The sequence below is a fragment of the Scatophagus argus genome, chromosome 7, assembly GCF_020382885.2.
Source record: "Scatophagus argus isolate fScaArg1 chromosome 7, fScaArg1.pri, whole genome shotgun sequence".
Lineage (NCBI taxonomy): Eukaryota > Metazoa > Chordata > Actinopteri > Scatophagidae > Scatophagus > Scatophagus argus.
This window is the reverse complement of record NC_058499.1, coordinates 24,741,458-24,762,606: the sequence shown is the minus strand read 5'-3', so window position 1 is coordinate 24,762,606 and position 21,149 is coordinate 24,741,458. Positions and strand designations below refer to the sequence as shown.

Here is a 21,149-nt window from a genome sequence, read left to right as displayed (position 1 = left end):
AAAAAAAGAATCACAAAAACACAAAAAGAATCGCCTGCACTATCATCTATGACTGAGGAGTTTATGCAAACTCGCACATAAACAACTCATTACGCACTGAGGAGACGGTGTCAAATACGTCGACTGAAAACCGTCGTGTCCAGTAATGAATTGCATTATCTTTTAGCAGGAGGGGAAAAAAAACTGGCAGAGAGGATGAATTAAAATGTTCTGTTGTTGTTTTCTCTGTTTCATGTTAATATCAGTCTGTCTGGACAACAGTAATGACTGCGACAAAAAATTATTTGAACAAATTATTTGAATAAATTAGAGATTATTATCGAAAGGTTAGAGCACAAACTGTGCATGGAAAGGCAAATAAAAAAAATAATTCCTATCTAGGAATATTTCAAACAGAAAAAAAAACATATTTTTGTACATCTGAATTATAATTAGTGGATTAATATTCAATGAATTTAGTCTTTCATACATCAAACGTATAAAGTAAACCATTTGTGAAAACTGTATATACTATAACAGGCTAACCAAGTTAAGCTTAGGACTTGCTATTTCCCACCTTGTGATACGAAAAAGCTATAAACATACAAGGAGGAGAGAAGAAAACAAGGGTATAGACTAGTGAAGAGGTAGGAAAGAAGACTTGAAGAGGAAGAACAAATGAAAAGAGGAAGAAATAAGGTTGAAAAGTGCGCATGAAAAGTAAAAAATGAATGTATTACTGTAACATGTTAAGAACTGTTCTTTCAAAGATGTAATAAAACAGTTGCTGTAAAACACAATGACTATTCTAAAGCTATTTGCTAGTCAGTCCGTGGTATTTTGTTTGTTGTTTACTACACCTGAGGGTGTAACAAATCGTCATATTAACAGAGCGGACAGGCTAAGGGCTCAATCAGTTTAACATGCAAGAAGTGGAAGAACCCTGAGGTGCTCTGAAAGACAATCAAACTGGTCACTAAAAAAGACTTCTGCATAACAAAGGATGTATCCCTTATCCCTGTCCATTTTCTCCTAAGCTGCCTATGAGAGGCCAAGAACAATTTCTTTTCACTAGAATGAAACGATAACCAGGACAGGATTACTTTGTTGACAAACTAAGCAATCAATGGCTTATTTTATTAGCAACTGTTTTGATAATCAATTTATTGTGCCAGTCCAGGTTTCCAACTCAAACATGAAAGTAAACTTATTAGGCCACGGGCCTAAAGCGAAACGAGCTATAACCATAAGATGTTACAGTCAGCGTTTTGTCATGTTTTCTAACATTTGGCAGACAAACAGTTGCGAACAGTCCGTAAATTCAATCGGCAAGGAAAATACTGCTTCCTGCTCTAATTTCCGCAATTATCACCTGTCAAAACTCGCAATTCTTGTGTTATTTAGACTGGCAAATTACGATAATTTGCATTCTTGATTATACCGTTAATTATTTTTAAGGTTCATCAATCACACTTGACAGATGCACAGTGATATAAAACAGGAAAAAGCAGAAAAACCTCAAATTTGGAACCAGCAAATGTTTAACAGTAAATTAAATATATCAACTGGGTAACTGCTTAACCAAGTAGTTGTAGCAGCACTTCTCTTTTTACATGTAAGCAGGCGTTAAGAACAATGTGATGGGCGACATATCAGGTCAAGAGTGATGTAATTGTTTTCTCTTTCCTGGATCACTCTGTGTCAGCTGAAAACAATAACAGTAAAAACATACATAACACACTCCAAATATTCATAAAATGAACAAAAGAAGGAAAAATAATAATTGATCCATCATGGTACCTGGACATCCAATGACAACAAATATAAACAAAGAAAAGAAACATACTGTAAATAGAAAACAGGGTGCTGTGCATGAAGGTTGAAGTGACATTGTTGGACCAATGGCATGATTGGCCCTCAAGCAACCAAGGCTCATAAGATGACAAACTAGAAACTTGTGGTCCCAAGAGCAGAAGTGTCTAAAGGCAACAACAGTGAGAAACGAGTGGAATGCCAATACTCCCAGAGGAGATAAAACCCTGTTTATTTCCATCTCTGCTAATGCACACTTCTCTCATCTATTTATGGGAAACGTCTGATACGTGGTGAACATTTTGTGCGAACATGAGCACATTAGCCAGTGACTCCAGTCCCACTGTGACACGCAGGACAAAGAAGAAGAAGAACAATAAAAAGATGGAGAAAAAGAGGGAGAGATGTATGCTGTCAGAGGAGGGAGGGGAGGGGAGTGGGGCTGCTGGTGGGGTTGTTAGTGGTGATGGAGAGACCAGAAGAGGAGAAGGTGGATGGATGGAGGAAGGGAGGAGGGGAGGAGAGGGAGGTGGAGGAGGGGGGGCTTGACGATAAGAGAAAAATTCAGACCGGTCAAAGTTTCCTTTTTGCCAATCGTGCTCCTGATAAAGACAGCGCCTGCTCCGGAGCTGATAGAGGGGCTATCTCTCTCCCTTACTCTCTCTCCCCCCCTCCATCCGTCCGCCTCGCTCACCCAGCAGTTAGTTTGTGAGGAGGAGAGGAGGAAGAAAAAAAAAAAAAACAAACCACGGGCCCTATCAGTGCAGCATCATGGTGCTACCATCAACCAGCCACAGCGCAGCAATTAATATCGCTCCAATTACTGTTAAAGGGACAAGGCTGGGACAGGACGATAATGAACACATCCTCTCTTCCCCAGCAGAGGAATTAAAATACACGCACATACACACAAACAACCGTAAACATACACACACTCATTGCTGCGTGGACACACATGCACAGACATACATAAAACGTGTGCAGCTTGAAAAGGAAATAATGTGAGATAGTGCGGTAATCTTCTTGCATTGTTTAACTCATTGAAGACAACAGACAGAGAGAAATAAATAACCAAACAAACCTTGATAAGAGAGGAAATAAATAATAAAATTATGGCGATTTACTTGTTATCTTCGCTTAGTTGTGTGTGTGTGCGTTGGTGTGTTTTTGTTACATTGTGAATACATTTTCTCCCAGCTTGAACAATCACATCTCACGCTCAGGAGAAAAGTAGGACAACACAACGTAAAGACCAAGACCTCCAAGACACAAAGACATGGACATACAGGGCTGGTCAGATCCACTGGAGAATATTAAGAGCTAAGATGATGCATGTATGAATGGTCACTTTGGTTTATTCTGCAGCATAGCACAGACACTGAGATGTGACGTGGGGCTGTGGAGGTTGGGCCGGTGGACGGAGGCTCAGCACGTCCAGCTTTCAGAGAGTTTTAACAAAGACTGTTATTGTTTTGTTTTTGTTTATTTTTTTTATGCTAACAATGTTGTGTTCTTTTTAATCTAATCTTAACCATACCACAGTTTTATGTTGTAATTGTAGTTGTATATTTAGGTTACCCTTCCAAATCAAACTGACTAAACTGATTTCATTTGTGACTGATTTCTTCATTTCAAATGCCAGTGCATTAAGCAGCATGCCACTAAAACACACTGTCAGAAACTTACAAGATATACTGGATTATGTTTTTTAAGCTGCATTTATTGTGTTTCATTTATAATTTCTATATTTAGCTCCATCAAATAAAAAAAAGAGCCTGAATAAGCCTTAAGTGAAACAAGAAGTGCCTGAAAACCAGAAAGCGGTGTAGTTCACTAGCCACACCACAGTACAGTTAGCAACTGCACAGCTCTGAGGAACCTTTGTTTCTAGGCATTGCTAACAACACTGACAATGTAGAGATGACCCTGATGTGTGTCAATCACATTTATTTTAGACAAACTGTTAATAATTACGGGCTTTTTACATATTCACATGTGAATTTCACACAGACTGAACCATTTTTGAAATAAGGAGCATGGGCATACCACTTCACAGCTTCCGTACTTGCACAGCAGGGAGCAGATTTCATATTTTATTTTCTGTAACTAATTAGTACCTTCACATAGGGAGGGGAAAAAGTCAACTAGTGATTGGCAGTCTGATCGGGGAATGGGAAAGCACGGGCTGTGTAAATGTACGCCTTCAAAAAGGCCTAGTGAGGTTGATAAGTGTTATTGGTTTAATGATTATTGCACACTTCTTGACTGACTGAATTTAAAATCAAGTCAATACTTTACAACTAAGTGTTGTAAAGTCCTGCTTCTCTTTTGTTAAAACTCAGAATGTGAACACCTCCTGTACAGACACAGAGAAGCTGCAATTTTTGCAAACCTTGAATAAAACCAAATCTGATTTTTCAGGGCCAAAAAACACGGTGCACTTTCTCGCTTCAGTACATTTGTTTTGTTTACCGGCTGAGAGCACACTGACCTGGACCCTTCCACTGTAACACCTCCTCCTCCTCTATGCCTTCTTCTTGCTCCTCCCTGCTGCTGTGTATGGAACCTTGCTCCTCGCCGTCCTCGTCTTCATCATCAGGCCCTCCTCGTGAGTCCTGTGTCCTGGGCTCTGCATATACAACACAAACGGTCACAATTAAACACACTCAAACATCAAGCCGACTCTAAGCAGCTTCAGCCCTAAGCTTCAGCATCAGCCTCTGACACACTTCATCAGCTGAAATGTGTGTATGTGTGTGCGCGTGTCTGGGCAGTGGCTGTTCCTGTCTGTTGATCAAAGGCAGCGGTGAAATGACTGCCTGGGCTGTGTAACACAACTCCTCACCACGCAGAGATGGACCCTTTGATTTTCACTCCAACTCTAGAGAATCAAAGACTCATCAGAAACAACGTCGTCACTCTCCACCTTCAGTTTGCTCTTTTGGTCGGCTCTTTCCACCTGTCTTCCACCTCCTCGTCAATGTCCGCCACTCTTCCCTCGCTTTCTCTTTACAGCGTTTGGGTGGAACTCACTGTGCTCGTCTTTCTCTTCTCTATCTTTCCATCCGCACCCCTCCATCCCCTCAGCCTGTCACCTTCAACAGAGACTGAGGTTGTCTCTGTTCCTCTAATCAGCATTGATACCCCCTGCTATTGATCAAGCTGATTACACAGCCTTCTGCTCGCTGATCAAAGAGATCTGTGTGTGGTTCTGCACATGGCTGAACCTGTGTGTGTGTGTGTGTGTGTGAGAATCTGCACACCTGGATGAGTGTGTGTGTGTGTGTGTGATGTGTTTATCCAGCATGCACATATGTGAACCCTGAACTTTGCCTGTGCAGCTTGCTGCTATCAGCTGCTTCATCACACTGCTGGGTCCCTCCCTATTAGTGGGACTTGTGATTAGTTAGATTAGATTAATAGTTACATCACAGCACCTCAGGCTATCTTAGCCGAACATCTCTCTCTTCTTGTTCTCTGGTCTTGCATCATCATCAGGCCAAGGGTTAGGGTGACACAAAAGCTGACTGCATGGAAGACTACATGTCACTATTACACACTATTATTAAAATTTTAGCTATAATAAAATGAAATGACCCATGGAAATTGTTTTGAAATGTGCTTCTGTAAATTAATTAATTCTATCGCTTGTTACAGTCAGACATGTATGTAAATAATGAACACATGACAAATTTAGGTAAAATTCTGGTGGAAATGATTCTCCAAGTAGGTTAAATTAGGTAAAACTAGATAAAAGTTACCTTATTGTGATGAACTAGGGCAGGACGAATATTATCTCATTCTAGAGAGATCTAAAAAATACCTCTGAGGCAGACACATTGTCTCCCTTATGCCGTTTGTTCACCAGAGAGCACTGAAGTCCTTTCTTTTAAACAGGAAAACGCCCTGCTCAGGACTAGTCTTAAGTAAGAAAAAAAAAAAAAACACAATCCAAAGAGATTATCAAAAGTGTTTAACTGTTATCCACCAGTACATAAACAGACAGAAGTGATGTTAACTGTCGGAACAGAGTTATTACAGGCGCTAGTCCAGGGGTCTGACACACATGTAGTGCAGTTTGGCTGATCATTAAATTAATTAATACACATTTGTTCAAAGTGTTAATATGTAAAGAAAACATCGCAAATGTTGAAGAAAATTCCAGGTTTGGTAAGAAGACATTATTGTTACAACCTTCTCTCCTCATTTCTTCTGTCCTTTGTCCGAATCTCTGTCCGCCTCCTCCTCCTATAACTTCTCTCCACTTCCTTCTTCCTGGCTCCTCTTTTGTGCTCTCCCTCCCCCCTTCATCCCTCCCCGTCTTCAGCCTCCACCCCGATAACACCTGAGCTCTCTGCACAAAGCCCGTGTTTACCCTTGCATTCCCGCTCCGATAAACAGCGATAGCGCCCGATCGATACCGGCCATAAACGTCCCACGGCCACGTGACGCCATCACACTTGGCTGTTATTAATGTAGCAGTTGAGCGATTGGATCTTCATCATCAAATAAATCAACACACAAAGAGGAGCAGATGCACACATACACACACCATCCATCTTCACGTCACGTCCACCTTTCAACCTCATCCACGCACAAACACTCATACGCAGCAGCATTCTGTAGGCACACTAAAGCAAGCAGAGCCCCCCCTCCAACACACACACACACACACACACACACACTCCTCCCCCCTGCCTAAACAGTGCCATTATTTTCAGCTATAAATCACATTGAATGGCACATTGATTTTATCCTGCAGGGGCTGAAGCGAGGAGGGGAGCTGGAGACACAGTTATTGCGTTTAATATTATCAATATTATCTCCCATATCATCTCAGACAGGGAGGCAGGTATCAGGAGGAGTCGACAGACACTTTTCTGCCAAACCCCCTCCTCCCTCTGTACCGCCTTCCCTCCCCCCATAGCGAGACAGTCTCCATCAATCTGATAAGCTGAACTTCCCCTGTCACACCTGCAGGGCAAAGTCACCCAACAATCTCGCCTCCTAACTTCTACAACCCTCTATACAGTTCTGTCTCTTTTCTTTCTGATTTTAATGCCACTGTTTGTCTTTTGTGTCTTTTCTTTACATAACCTCATATTTGAGGTTCAACACATGTTCTGCTACTGTCTCCATATTGGTCAGTTTGGTGGAGCAGATGACTGGACAAAACCAAGGTATAGATCAAGGTACACACATATAACAATACCAATAACCCAGAAGAGATGTTAGGCCTTGTGGATCTTTTGTTTGTTGTTTGTCAATTCAGCTGTACGGCTTGTCACTATTTATTTGTTTATTTTTTTGGTACATTTTTTTTACAGCTATAGTTACAGATGCGTTCTACCTCCCGGCACTTTTGAGGGTAATTTGAACGTAACTTACAAAACAACCAAGAGACAAAAAATACAAAAGTTGAAAAATAATTTCACTGATATAATTTTTTTTTTTCACGAAAGATTCCATAGCTATCGCAGTAATATTATTATTGTGCATATCGCAAATCCGATCTTGTGGAAGCCTTAAGATGGAGCTTTAAATCTTCCACCTTCAAGACACAATGTCTGACAACATTTTGGCAAACCTCACAACCAAATACACAATCAATGCAGTGATGCATATGCTTTACAGTAAGTAAAGGAACACATTTCAGGTCACATATAAAATAAGCTATTTGCATATATGTCCTATCAAACGGACATGAGACCAGCAACTAAAACAGGCCTGTTAGCAGTGCTGGGAACTGGAGCTAGAAAAGGCCAGCATGGTTGTTTTGCCACTTGTTTGGAATGTGAAAGTGTCTCAGTGAACATACAATGAGGAGTGATCATGCTCACAATGGTCCTTCAAGAAGGCTTCAAAAGCAAAAGAAGTTTAAAATCCATCCGTGAGAGAAGAGTTTCTTAAATTCACTGCTGTTCTCTCTCTCTCTCTGTGTGTTCTCTCTCGCCCTCCAGATGACCAACTACGACACAAACGCGCACCTCTTTCCACAAATCTCCATCATGTCTGAATGAAGCAGAGGGAAAAGTAATTTATTTTATATCTAAAAAGGCTTTTTCTTTTCATGAAGGATAAGGATAGGATGTCTGGAAACTGAAAAATATTTTTTTGATGACTGTTGATTGTTCCTCTATCCAAGTAACAACAGAGCTCCAGAAGTTCTAGCCTCACCCCTGCATAGAACTGCAACTCATTAATATGTCAATTAATGTTCAGATCCACAAATGAGCAAATACACTATATGGACAAAAGTACTGGGACAACTGACCATTACACAGTATAGACATTAATATGGAGTTGGTCCCCCCTTTGCAGCTATAACAGCCTCCACGAGACGTTGGAGTGTTTCTGTGGGAATCTCATGCAGTCGAGCATTTGTGAGGTCAGACCAGTGGTGTCAGAAGTACACACATTTATTAATCAAGTGGAAATATAGATACAAGAGTTTAAAAATAGTTTGATAAAAGTTGAAGTACTGACACAAAATTTCTACTCAAGTTGAAGTACAGAAGTATGGGGTTTGAAAAATACTTTAAAGTATAAATAAATAAGGGCAAAATTAGGCGAAATTCAGATCACTATAGCGACTGCGTATTGAGAGTCATCAACAAATGTTACAGTGAACGATATGATGACCTGTACGCCTAAATATTGTAGGCATGGAATATGGAACACACTTTCTTGGAATGTAAAAGCATTTCCGAGCTTAGCTGCTTAGGTAGCATGAATCTGTGAGGACCAGGGATGTAACAAAATTGAACTGGAACACTGGAGTGGAGTAGCCTTTCCATTATATTTTATTATTCAATGGTATTTCAGGGTTCTCTGACACGGACATATTCTACTGTCAGTTCCACCACTTAACTGCGTGTGTGCCCGTCTTTCTTGTTTCTAGGCGTGTTCATTTGTCACATGCGGAGGAGACATACCACATACAAACCAATAGGATGCCTGAATGGTATATGTTATTACTCCTCATCGAATTGTGTCTATCTGGATGGTGCTACAGCTTTTGTGTGAAATTGTAACGAATAGAAGTAAAAAGTAGGCAGAAAAATCAATAGTGGAGTAAAGTAGAAATCCCCTAAAATTCTGTAAGGTAACAAAGTATTTGAACTTCATTACTTGACATCACTGGGTCAGACGATGATGTTGGACCAAAAGGCCTGAATCACAATCTGTGTTCCAGTTCATCCCAAAGGTGTTGGATGGGGTTGAGGTCAGGGCTCTGTGTGGGCCAGTCAAGTTCTTCCACACCAAACTCATCCCACAACGTATTTATGGAGCTTTGCTTTGTGCACTGGGACACAGTCATGCTGGAATAGAAAAGGGCCTTCCCCAAACTGTAGCCACAAAGTTGGAACCATGACATTGTCCAGAATGTGTTGGTATGCTGAAGCATTAAGAATTGCCTTCCCTAATACATCATTTAAACAATAGCTCTATTCAAAATTTCCCATTGACTGATCAGCTAATCATTTTCAGCACTACTGCGTATGTGCAGTACAGTGTGTAATTCTCCGTCCTGAGGACACCAGAAGAGATTCTAACCTCTCATTTTTCAGTTTATGCATCACACACACTTTCTCCAACGCAACTAATCAGATTCTAATGCAAAAAAAAATAAAAGTAGGATAAGTAAAACTGAGGATTTACAAAAATATTTCTGATTGGTACAAGGTTATGACGCTTAGAGGTCAACAGGAGGTAACATACTGACTAATCAGCCCAGAAGTGAATTTTATCAGGTTTCCTGTGATCTTGTACGATTGTTACGCAAAAAAAAGGGACCTTCATGTGTTTCCCGCGAGTCGCTGTAACTGTAGATCAATTCTGAGAAGAGAGAGGAAAAAACACAGTCACCACAACAGAGAGAGTGAGGCATACTGAACAGATGCTGAAGCCTCCGTGGTGTGTTTGCATGTGTGTTGATCCACTGTTTCAGCATTAATACAGTGGTGCTCTCTGTCAGGTTGCAGAGTGTGCCATGGAGAAAACAGAGAGCTTGCTCCTGTTACTGGTAGAATGTGTTTTTCTCGCTAAAGTTATCAGAGCAGTTATCGCCAGCGTCTGTGTCTATGTGCGTGTGTGTGTGTGTGTGTGTGTGTGTGTGTGTTCCTTTCTCTCTCTCTCTCTCTCTCTTGCAGATGGCGGATAAGAGGCCTTGCCTTTATTAGCCAGAGCTCGCCAGATAAAGACCTGGTATTGATCCCAGGTTGAAAGAGCAGGTTCGTCAAACATGGCTGATTTACAGAGAACTGATAATGGCAGTACTGGGCAACCGAGGAACCCCAGAGTCCAGTGAGAGAGAGAGTGTGTGGGGGGATCAGCAGTGTGATGGGGAAAGGGGTACATGTGTGTTGGGTGTGGGGAACGTCAGTCTGCCCAAGTTTTCTCATCTTCTTCTTTTTATACAATCTAATACACACGTGACCCACTCCTCACCTCATACACACACAGTCTCTCTCTCCCTCACACACACACACACACAGCTAATCTCTAATCTTGTCTCGATTAGCACCTGACAGAATTTCCATGGGTTTATCAAACCAAGCCAACCAACAGACGCTTATCACTTCCAGCCCCAAAATTTCACAAGAGCAGGAATTTTTGAGATTAAAAAACACAGCTAGTGAAATCTTGAATAAGTCAAAAGAATATGAGTGAAAACTCTGCTATCACACAGTACGAGGGGGAGGTTCGGGATAAGAGGTGCATGAGGGAGCAGATTCATGGGAGCCAAGATTGAACCAGGAAATTTTTTTTTTTTTTTTTTTTTTTTAGACACAGTGAAGATAAAGGAGTGATACATGTGGACAGCTGCAACCCCATAATGCTTCTTCAGTCTTTTTTAGTTGTCTAACATTAACTGTCTCCTGACAGATAGAAGGTAGATGTCAGCTGATGAAAGAAAGACTTGATCAGGGGATAAATCTGGTAATAACTACTATTAACTGCTATTAACTAGACATCCGGATTATTACAATTCAAGAGGGTGTTGTGTATTGCCGGTGAACAGCAGTCATTTTAATCAGAATGATAATACACAACAATAAAAACACACAAAAAATAAGACTTCACATAGAGGCAGTGCAATATGACAATGATCTTACACTAAACTCTGAACATTATATTCAATTTCTGTCCAATTCCTAAATTCTACACACTGAACCAGTTTGATTTTAATGCACTTGTATTCACACTCCTATGGTACTGGTGCTTGGAGCAACCAAAAGCTAAACTAAATAAATAAGTTACTTAACACAAAGTTAATTAAGCTGAATATATTTTTCAGATTTTTTTTTTTGACACAAAGTACTTGGGCATTAAAATTGCATTTTATTGCTCCCCTTACCTTCACTGTACAGTGGTGTGTATGGCGGGGGGCTAGAGCTGTCACCTTCTGCAGAATCATCTGGGTCCGAGGCTCCTCCCTCCTCTCCTGATAGGCTGATATTGTCCGGTGTGTTTTCCTCACCACCATCAAGATCTCCGAGGGAACCTGCAGGAGGAAAAAGAGGGAAAATTAGCAGGTGAGTGCACTTCATATGAGTCTAATGTGCTGCATTCTGCTTCCTGCTGGATCACATTGAGATACGTTTAACTGCGCCTGAGGAAAAAAAAGAAAAATGTTGCCATATGGAAGGACGAAGAGACATTTCAAAGCAGTTATACTATGAAACAGAGTGTATTTAACGACACGATAGCAGATCAGAGCCAAATTGCACTTTTTTAGGTGAAATATACCTATTAGATTAGGAGGTCTTGACACAAAATGAACATGAATAATAAAAAAAACAATGCTCCCCAATGTGCACAATTCTAGAGACACAATCACAGATCAACACTTGAGGTCTGCAAAAGGAGAAGCATTTGAGTTGAATTTTCGTCTCATGGGCCTTGAGTCTGAGCAGGAGAGGTGAAAAATAAAAGGAAGTGAGGTTATTAGACAAGCTACTTTTGACTGTATGCATTGCAGAGGAGAGGAAAAATACCATATACACACTGATCCATTTGCTTTAACTGGACTCATTCAAAAAAATGGTTTCAACAATTGGACACGCTGAACGGTCTAATCCAAAAGATTAATAGCAAGAAGCCAAGGGGGACCTTAAAGCCAAATTACAGTATACCTAAAATTGTAGCTAAAAGAGTGATTAGTGTAGGGCTGATCTGTATCAATTACAGTTTCATAATCCCTGCTGACCACAGTAATTATACAGTACTTTTGATCTATTTTAGCCTTTTGAAGATTACATCCCAAAAAAATTAAGTCAGTTAATATGGATTTAATGTGACTTTTTTTTAAATTGCTTCATTAATAATACTGCTTCTATAAGATGAATTCACCAGGCTGTTTTATATGGTATTTTAAGAGCTCTAAACCTTGGAGTATACTGTCATACTTACCGGCTGTTTCTCTGCATCTAACGACTGAGTTATTAGTGTTTCATGGCTTGCTGATTACAAAAGGCAGCTTCTGTTAGGTTCATCTGCATCGGATGAAATCCCTCATTCTCAGTTCCCGAGAGGATACCATGATAGATTTATTAATTCAGGGTACTATTTCTTTTAAGAGGATTAGGGAGCAAAGCAGAAATGGTTAATATGCTGCAGACTGCCGAGGGAGAAAACAAGTCACATACATAATAATGACGTATTGGAAAGTCAAGGAGGGTGGGCACATTGTTTTTGAATAACTGAATCAGAGTGAAATTAATACTGAGAGGAAACCATTTTTTTTTCTCATTTCCCGCCTTTCTCCCCCAGTCAAGACAGGTTGTAAATTAATTTTCATTAGGTTGTGTCGAACGAACAGAGGGATTGTTTCGGAGCTAAAGCCGTGACTCGGGGCGTATATATTTACAATACTGGAACAAAAGAAGTCTATAATCTATACAAAGCACACAACAATACCCATGAATAAAGAAGCTTGTAGAAAAAGGGAGAGGCAATTTTTCTAATTCTGTTAATTTCACTTCCAAAGCAATTAAAAGCAGGCAGAGATAATGCTGGGAAACAATCGCCGGCTGACAAAGTGTTTCTGTCTTTGTAAATGAAACATCTTTAGGCTAATTTCAACTTCCACGCCTGCATGGTTCACTCTAATTTTAGATAAAATGAACACAGCTAGATTTGGACCTTAACAAAAAAAAAAAAAAAAAAAAAAAAAAAAGAGTAGAGGAGAATGAAAAAAAAAAAAAAGATCGATCCTATACACAGTATTTTTAGAATTAGGTCTATGTCGCCTGAGCTTTGCTAGATCTAATTTTCAGTATCTGTAAGGACATTTTCTACAATTAATTTTCCTTTAATCATAATTGTACAAAGGGACTTCTCTGTATAAAATTCCAATTATATTTCCTGTTTAAAATGTAAGTTTGAATTATGATTTCTTTCCTCATTACGGTTCTGGTTTAATGAATCAATCGCTGCATCACTGCTTTCAGACATCAAATGGTGCGGAAAAGTTTCAGCTCCACTTTGTCCCCTCTTTTATCCAAGGAGAAATATTCTCTCTTTCCACTTCTCTTCCTGTCGCGGATAGTTGGCAGAAAGGATAGCGGGGGCCCGTGTGATAAGTGCAGCACATTCTACTTCATTTGCCAGTTTAAAAGTTAAAGCCTTATTAATTGTTACAGCGTGATATCCACAGGAAAATTGGACTGAACTCATTCAAGAGATGGAGAAATAATAAGAAGACATAGCCCATATGTGTATCTCTGTAGGAGGGACATCAATTAAGCTGAGACTTATCCAGCAGCCCCACTGAACTTTCTAGGTTAAAAAGCCTAAAAAAAAAAAAAAAAAAAAAAAAGCCTAAAGCTTACTTTTATTCATTTATCCAAACTTCATTTTTACAGGGAAATAAAACTTGAAAATGAAATTCAGGGAGTACTTTACATGAGTTCTGAGACAGAGAAAGTCTGGTGTTCCTGTAGACAGAGAGTGGTCATTTATGGACAGAGAAGATTTCTAAAAGCCACTGCTTTTGACTGCTTAGTATTCATTAAAGAAGTTGTTTTCACACCAAAAGCTGTGCTCACTGTGAGCTGGACTTAATTTAAAATCAAAGAAAATAATCAACATCCACAAAACCTTTTATTTCTTTAAATAAAATTTCCTGAATTGCTGATCTTGATAGATATCAAATAATCAGGGAATAAATCTGATCACCACAGCTTTGAAATCCTGAAGGTTCTTGATGCAATTTGCTGAGCCTTTAAAAACAACATTAAAATACAAACTTCAACCAACTAATGTTTGGTATTTTTGTTCGACGCATGTCTTGAAAAATGATGTCAATCAACTGCAGCAGGAAAAAAAAAAAACTGAAACTGATCGAGCCACAGAAAAACGGGTTCCAGCACAGCAATTGTGAGGGTTTACTGCCTTTTTATCTGATAACAAACTGAATATTTTGTGTCTTGAACTGCTGAAGGGACTAACAAGCAAACCGGAAAAATGTTATGTTCATTTTGCACTATTTTCTCACATTAAATGGGCCACAAATCAATATTTAAAGCATGAAAATAGTCTTTAGTTGGATCCCTCATAGACATATCTCAGCTGGTATTGAGGTTCAATACTCATAATCAGGTGAGACTAAACTCATGACCATAACATGGAGCTTAGATGTGATTGGCTCTGATTGCCACAAGTTTGCAAAATTCCTCCACTGACATCTGAGAGGAACAAAAGTCATTATTAAGGTATTTAAGATCAAAACAGTTTGAACATCAGGGGTCTTGAAATGAAATCATGAGGCCATGTTGGGCTGAGGGAAAACTCGGTCCACCACCAAGACGAGGCTGAGACAGATGTGGCAGCCCAGGAGTACTCGAGCTCCAGCACAGACTGCAGCTGTCTGTCTTAGAGGCGCGAGGAGAGGCAGAACAAAGTGCTGCAGCTGATGAAGGCGCCAAAGATACTGCTTTATTAACTCTCCGTCCACATCAAACCTGCAGCGAGCAGCTCGCTGATTAAACACAGAGACAACACACATCAAACCTGCATGCTCAACAAGCCTGATTAAACAGACGCAAGCCTCGCTGCTCTCACGCTAATAACCCGTCGCACAAAAAATACATTAGACCTGAAAGCAAGAGAAGGAGAGGGAGGGAGAGGCACGCTTGTATCAGAAAATCACAGAAGAGAAACATTAAAAGAAGATATTTAGAGAAAGAAATGAGGAGAGACTAAGCAGGAGAGGAGGATGTGCGGGCTCTTGAGAGAAACTAAGGTACCTGACATCGAGTCACACGCTGGAGAGGGGCCACTTATTGATCAGAGCGAAGAGAATTACCCACCGCTGAGGAAATACTTTTAATCAACTTTGCACTTTAAACATTTCCCTCAACACTGCATGGGCTCTTATCACAGTTTCATGGCCACAGTTCTCTACCATCAACACTCACACAATAGGAACCATCCATACAGCCCATGATATCGATCCGTTATATTCAGCTTCAATAAAAATCTGCTTTTTTCTCCTCAGCCTTTAGGTTCTGAGCTGCTAATGACCATCCACTGATTATTCTGGGAATGACAAGCTCAAGCAAAGCAATAGATTTTTCGACAGATCTGAAATCCTCGGGTCTTATTGACCGTCCTTGCACATCTTCACATCTAATGTGATGGCGATGAAGTTCCCAGATTGCAGTGCACATGATGGTGGTCAGCGTGAGGGTAAGGCTGATCGACCTCTGCCAGTCCTCTGATCTGCTGCGTCGCGTAGATGTTCTGAAACTATTTGTCACATTTGTCTCAATGACACTGAATGCAGCAGGAATTTGTAAATGTGCCTTTGGTTAATACAGGATGCACATTTTTTTGTTACCAAATCGAAAGACAAATGAACATACAGTGTGCTTGAGAAAATCAACAACAACAAATAGCACACTGCAAGAAATCATTAAGCCATCTTTTTTTTTTTTTTAAATGTCAGACTGACCTTATGCAGGACAAAGGATGGAATTAACCATTTTCATGAGGTCACTTTTGTTGATTTATCACTAAATCGTTATTTTTTTTAATAAAATTTCAGAAGATACTGAACAAAGCCCATCTGTTTCCACGTGACTCGCTTTGCCCGACCAACAGGTAAAGCTCAAAGATATTCAGTTTACGTAGATAAAACACAGACAAGCGGCAGCTTCTGAAAAAAGCTGATGTTTGGCTTGTTTTTTCTGATAAATTGCTTTTAATCAGTCATCAAAATTGTGCTTTTTACAATTTCTGACGATCTGCTAATCAGTTGATAAATTACTACAAAATACTGATGCGCTTGAGTATCATGTTTCGTAATACTGCATCAATCACTGTATCAATCGTTCACTGTGATATTACTTTTAGACAGTAGTGACGAAATCTGTCTTCAGCCACTTGCCTCTTCCACTCTGACTGATCACACCAGTTGACACAGGAAGAAGTACGAACACATCATTAGCGTAAACACAAAGAACACAGGCCAATGAAACAATATATCGCTTTTGTGATATGTATCGTAATCAATACACAGTCTATTAAGTTAAGTATTGTGACTTAGCAATTTTGACCTACAGTAGATTTTCAAAATAAAAGTGCTGACCACTCCCTAGCAGTTGGACCTGATTGTTGTTTGTCCCATAGAGGACCTTTGGGTACAATGATCCACTACACTTGTACTTTGCATTGTTGCAGCCTTGAGCTACTACCTTACAATTGTGAGCATGTCTAATATGTAGAAACCTCAAACCTAAAAATATATTACATTGGCATGAGTGGGGAAAAAACTTTCCACAAACTTTGCTCTGTAGATGGTTTTCGTGTTGGAGCTGAAACAACTGAGCAATGCACTGAAAAGGCAACTATTTTGATTTTTTTAGTCATTTTTGAAGCCCAGCAAATTTATTTGTTCCATTCTTCCAATTTGCAGCTTTTCTTTGTCTTATCCCTTGTGATGGTAAGATAAATACCCATGGACAAATCACCTCGAAAACTCTGCAGTGTTTGTAGTTCTCCATCCATGAGGAACCCTTACACTTGCATCTGTGTAAGAAATTAGAAAGGCAGCTTGGATCAATGAACAAATTGTTTTAAAAAGCATTCAGTCATTGTGACTGCATCTGTCTGTCAAAATGCTCCAATTCTTTGAAAGCGAGTTTGAAGTTTAAAGCTTTTGTGATACTTTGTGATACTGTTAGCACTGTGCAAGAACATGGACATCAATCTTTGTGTAAACATCCGCAACCTCAGTGTCAAGGGCTTATATGGTGGCAACACTAGGGGAGGGTGGCACCTTCAGACTACTGCCTCATCCCCGGGTTGAAGAAGGCGCTCATCACAAGCACCAGGAAAATATATACTGTAAGGGTTAGTAGCTGATTACAGTGCAATGATAAAAGGATGAGCTGATGCACTTGAAGGCAGCAGGAAACTAAACATCAAAGGCCTGGAAATAAATGAACACGGTGTAAACATGTAACACACTATGGCATGTTGTGCATGACTTACTGAACGGTACGTCCTAGAGACATATTTAAGGCCTTCACAAGTCATTTATTACACTAAATTAAATTCTTAAACTGACTGTGTTCATGACCTTTAAAGGCCTTAAGTTAAAAAAGAATTCAAGGCATTTTTATACTTTTAGGAGCCTGTTTTCTAAGCTCTGTACAACTCTCAATGAAAAAATATTCTCTCATCCCTCAATTCTCTCCATTCCAACCTGCAGTCTCACTTTTATATTCTCACTTCCTCCTCTCTTTCTATCATTATCTCTCCATTCCTCATCCCCTCTTCGCCCTCCCCCCACACCACCACCACCTCTCTTCTTCTCTGTCCCCTTTCAATATCACTCAGGCTCTCTGTCTATTCCTTATACTCCATCACCTTCCGTCCCTCTCTCTTTCTCTCCCTCCCCTACATCCCTTTTTTTTTTTTCAGTGAAAAAGCGTAGTGACTGGGAGCGTCACTCTGTGCGGATAGCTGGGAGCCGTTGGCGGTTATCGGCTCCTGCAGACTCTCTCTGCCGGTCTGATCTGTCTCCTCTTCATTAAGCAAATACGCCGACGTGGAAATGAAAACATAATAGCTATTTGATTTCCAGCGAGATATTTTGCATATTGGTTCGGAGCTGATAGCGGAATTTCATCAAGTCGTTTTTTTTCCCCTCTCCTTCTCTCTTCCCTCCCTCTCCTGCCACCCCCACCCCCCACCTCACCCCTCCTCCACCACCTCCCTCCTTCCCCTTCCCTCCATCCTCGTGTTTTAAAAACGGAATTACTGAGCTGGGCCGGCTTTCAGCGAGATTTCTTTACATTGCTGGGAAGAGAAAAAAAAAGAGAGAGAGAAATCTAGTTCCCCAGGAAGACTACTTAACCGATTAAATATCCCCCCATTCTCATCTTTTTTTTCTCCCTCTCCTTTTTTGATAACAAGGAAGAAAATTTAAAGAATTCACAGTGCTTTAGGTTGACTATACTAATCAGAGATAGGAGCGAGAAAATTAACTCCTTAATGAGCAGAGCTGTCTCCCTGATAAAGGTCCTGGGGAGATGGTGGGGTGGGACACTGGCTGAACATTGGGAGATAGACATAGAGACAGCCAAGGAGAGATAGATGACGATAGAGCTGGCCAGCAAATGGAGGGATGGGGTGTAATGGAAATAGAATGAGTGTGACTTGACAACATGCAGGGGTAACAATTAGTTTCCCTCTTCCTCCTCTGAGGAGATATTTGCTTCTTGGGCATGAGGAGGGCAGGTAGACTGATAGCAGCGATACCGCCCCTATAGCGCCACAGATACCCACAGTGCCTTGCATCAGCACTGGAACTGATGGATGGTCCAGTGTCAAGGTATCCTTCATGCCCCCCGGAGAGAAAAACTAGCCCTGGAGAAGAGGATCAGCAGCCTCTTCACAGCAGGCCTATCTGATAGTCCGGCGCCTCTCAGGAGGACTATTCACCAGCCCGTCCAGCAAAATAAATCTCCCTGCTGCTGCTTTCCATGTTGGAACACCGTGTTGCTCCAGACTTGATAGCAGTCCCGCCGTGTTACAGCTGCAGCCAATACTGTAAATACTCACACATACAGTGCATCAGACACACACACACACCTTTGCCAAAGGAACACACAGGTGAGGAAAGTGGTTTTCATTAACTATTAGCTATTAACAACCCTCTGATTTGTTGGAATATTATTGCTGCAATTTTTACATAGTTATTTGTTTAGCAGACAGGGGATGGTGTTATTCTATACTTATTATGCGGTAGTCTTCCTCTTCATACTTTCTGACTCAACTTAATTTTTCCAAGTTCAGTTTTCTAAAAATCAGATTTCTTAAAAACAGCTGGCACTGCAGGTCTTAGTAAAGGGTATTCAAGCAGGAGACAGTGTGATTCTTCTTCTTTATAAGGCTAGTGGAAACAGTTTAGCTTAGCACTGTTAAAGACTTAATGTGACTATTTAAAAAGTGGGATTTCTTCTAGGAACTGTGCACCCACAGAAAAACATCATCAATTAACAGAAAATGATCACGGGACCATCAAGGAACGGTGCAACAACAATGTGATTTTGGAGACGCTGCATTTCTGCAGATTTCATCACCTTTGACAGAGAGATTCCATCAGGATCATCTGACTAATGTTAATCTCTAAACAGAGATCTGCATATGAATGCAAATATGAAGAGCTCTGGTGCCTGTCTGTACTCAGAGTAGTACCGGCCAATGACGTTTGAGAAGGTTTTGTTTGCATGCAGTTTAGCAGTTCATGTGGAAAGCAAAAGACGCAGAATGCATTGTCTGAAATCTTTTACTACATTAAGAGTCGTATCTCAACTCCATTCGCGTGTCTCAAATTTCTAATCGGACTGTAAACACTCACTGCCCCACAGAGGAGAAGTCTTGGCCCAGATATATGTTATCTGGATATCCGCTGGATAAAATGGCAGCCCTGAAACACTGGCCACTCTTCCCAGAGGCTAAATTATCATCAATGGCCAGTGGGCTCCAATACAAAGTCACCTCTCTCCATCCCTGTTCACCATCTCTGTTCTGCCACCTGTCTTTGGGGGCAATAGAAACTTGTCTCTGGACATAACAATTTTTCCGGAATAAGATGTATGTGTACCACTATATCACTGAATTGCCTCATATATTTCCTGCCTAATGCACAGTGTGGAAAAACCTCATGATGTGTTGGATCAAGTTTTTCCTTGTGGTATTCTGTTTCACGACCGTTTCTTCTCTGGCAGCACTTCAGACGCACTCAGCCCGACAGACTGTTTCATGTTCGTCAAGGACGCCTCACTCCCACATACATCACAGAGGACCAGCAGTCTACAGTTTGAATACAGTGAAAATGAGTGGTGTCTTCCTCTGAAAATCTAATGAAATGTGAACATGTGTGCTTTATGATAAGGCCACAAGGGAATGACAGTGAAAAACTACCATCTTTCATGTCGTGGATTTAAATTCAATCCAATCAAACCTTCCACTTTTATTGTTACTGTCGCTGAGGCACAAGCTCACCATGTTTCACATTAATACGTGTATTCAGTGAGCATGATGACAAGCTGACGAGCTCCATACCAACCTCCTGGCCTCGAACTGGACAGCTCGACGCTGGACAGACGAGACACCCACCCCCCCCCCCAAAAAAAAATGATTTCAGTTTTTGTCCCATGAGAAGCTACTTAGTGTAACTGATTGACTTTGCAGTGCACCAAGACACCCACAATGCTTCTGACTTCTTGAAATGAATTTAAAGGAACAGATGTACATTCAATTAATTACAAAACCCCAAAATCCCAACATTTTCCCCCAGCTGATGTTTTTTTTTCACTGTTGCTATTTCAAGTTCATTTTGACTGCACAGGAAATGCTAAATTTACCTACATGGAGAACCATGGCAGGATTCTTCACTTTTCAACACATCTGTTGTTGTTGGTTGATTTTTGTCTTTTATTTCCAGGGGAATAGAGGCTGCTCGAAATGGATCACTTGCAACGTAGGGTTAAACATTTTTAGTTGTTTCAAATGCTTCAACAAATCAGTATGTTTGACTCCATTTGCATATTAAGTGGGGCAATTGGTTCCAAAGTCAAGGCTGAGAAACTCTGACTCAAGGCCCTAAATCTCAATGAAATAAGACTGACATGGTAAGGACTTCTCCAGGACTTGCTTAGCCTCTATTGCTAGTAGCAGCATTCTCAAGAACCACTCAAAAACTGAAATTAGATGACCCTTCAAGGTACAAGCGGTGCCGCTGAGAGCAAGGGTAGCCCTATTCTCACTACACGGCTTTGTGAATAATGTAGCATTGGGCTGGACTTGATCATAATGTTTTTTTTAATGATTAATCTCAT

At 40.5% G+C, this 21,149-nt stretch overlaps 1 protein-coding gene across 1 annotated transcript in view; it reads right to left on the bottom strand.

Annotated features, from left to right (window-relative positions):
• zfpm1 (zinc finger protein, FOG family member 1) overlaps positions 1–21,149 on the bottom strand; it is a 92,903-nt gene that overhangs the window by 40,033 nt on the left and 31,721 nt on the right. The window contains exons 2-3 of the mRNA XM_046395455.1: positions 11,153–11,299; positions 4,283–4,420 (exon numbers count right to left, since the gene is read on the bottom strand). Of these exons, the coding sequence (XP_046251411.1) occupies positions 4,283–4,420; positions 11,153–11,299 (285 nt within the window). The remainder of the gene's footprint in view (positions 1–4,282; positions 4,421–11,152; positions 11,300–21,149) is intronic.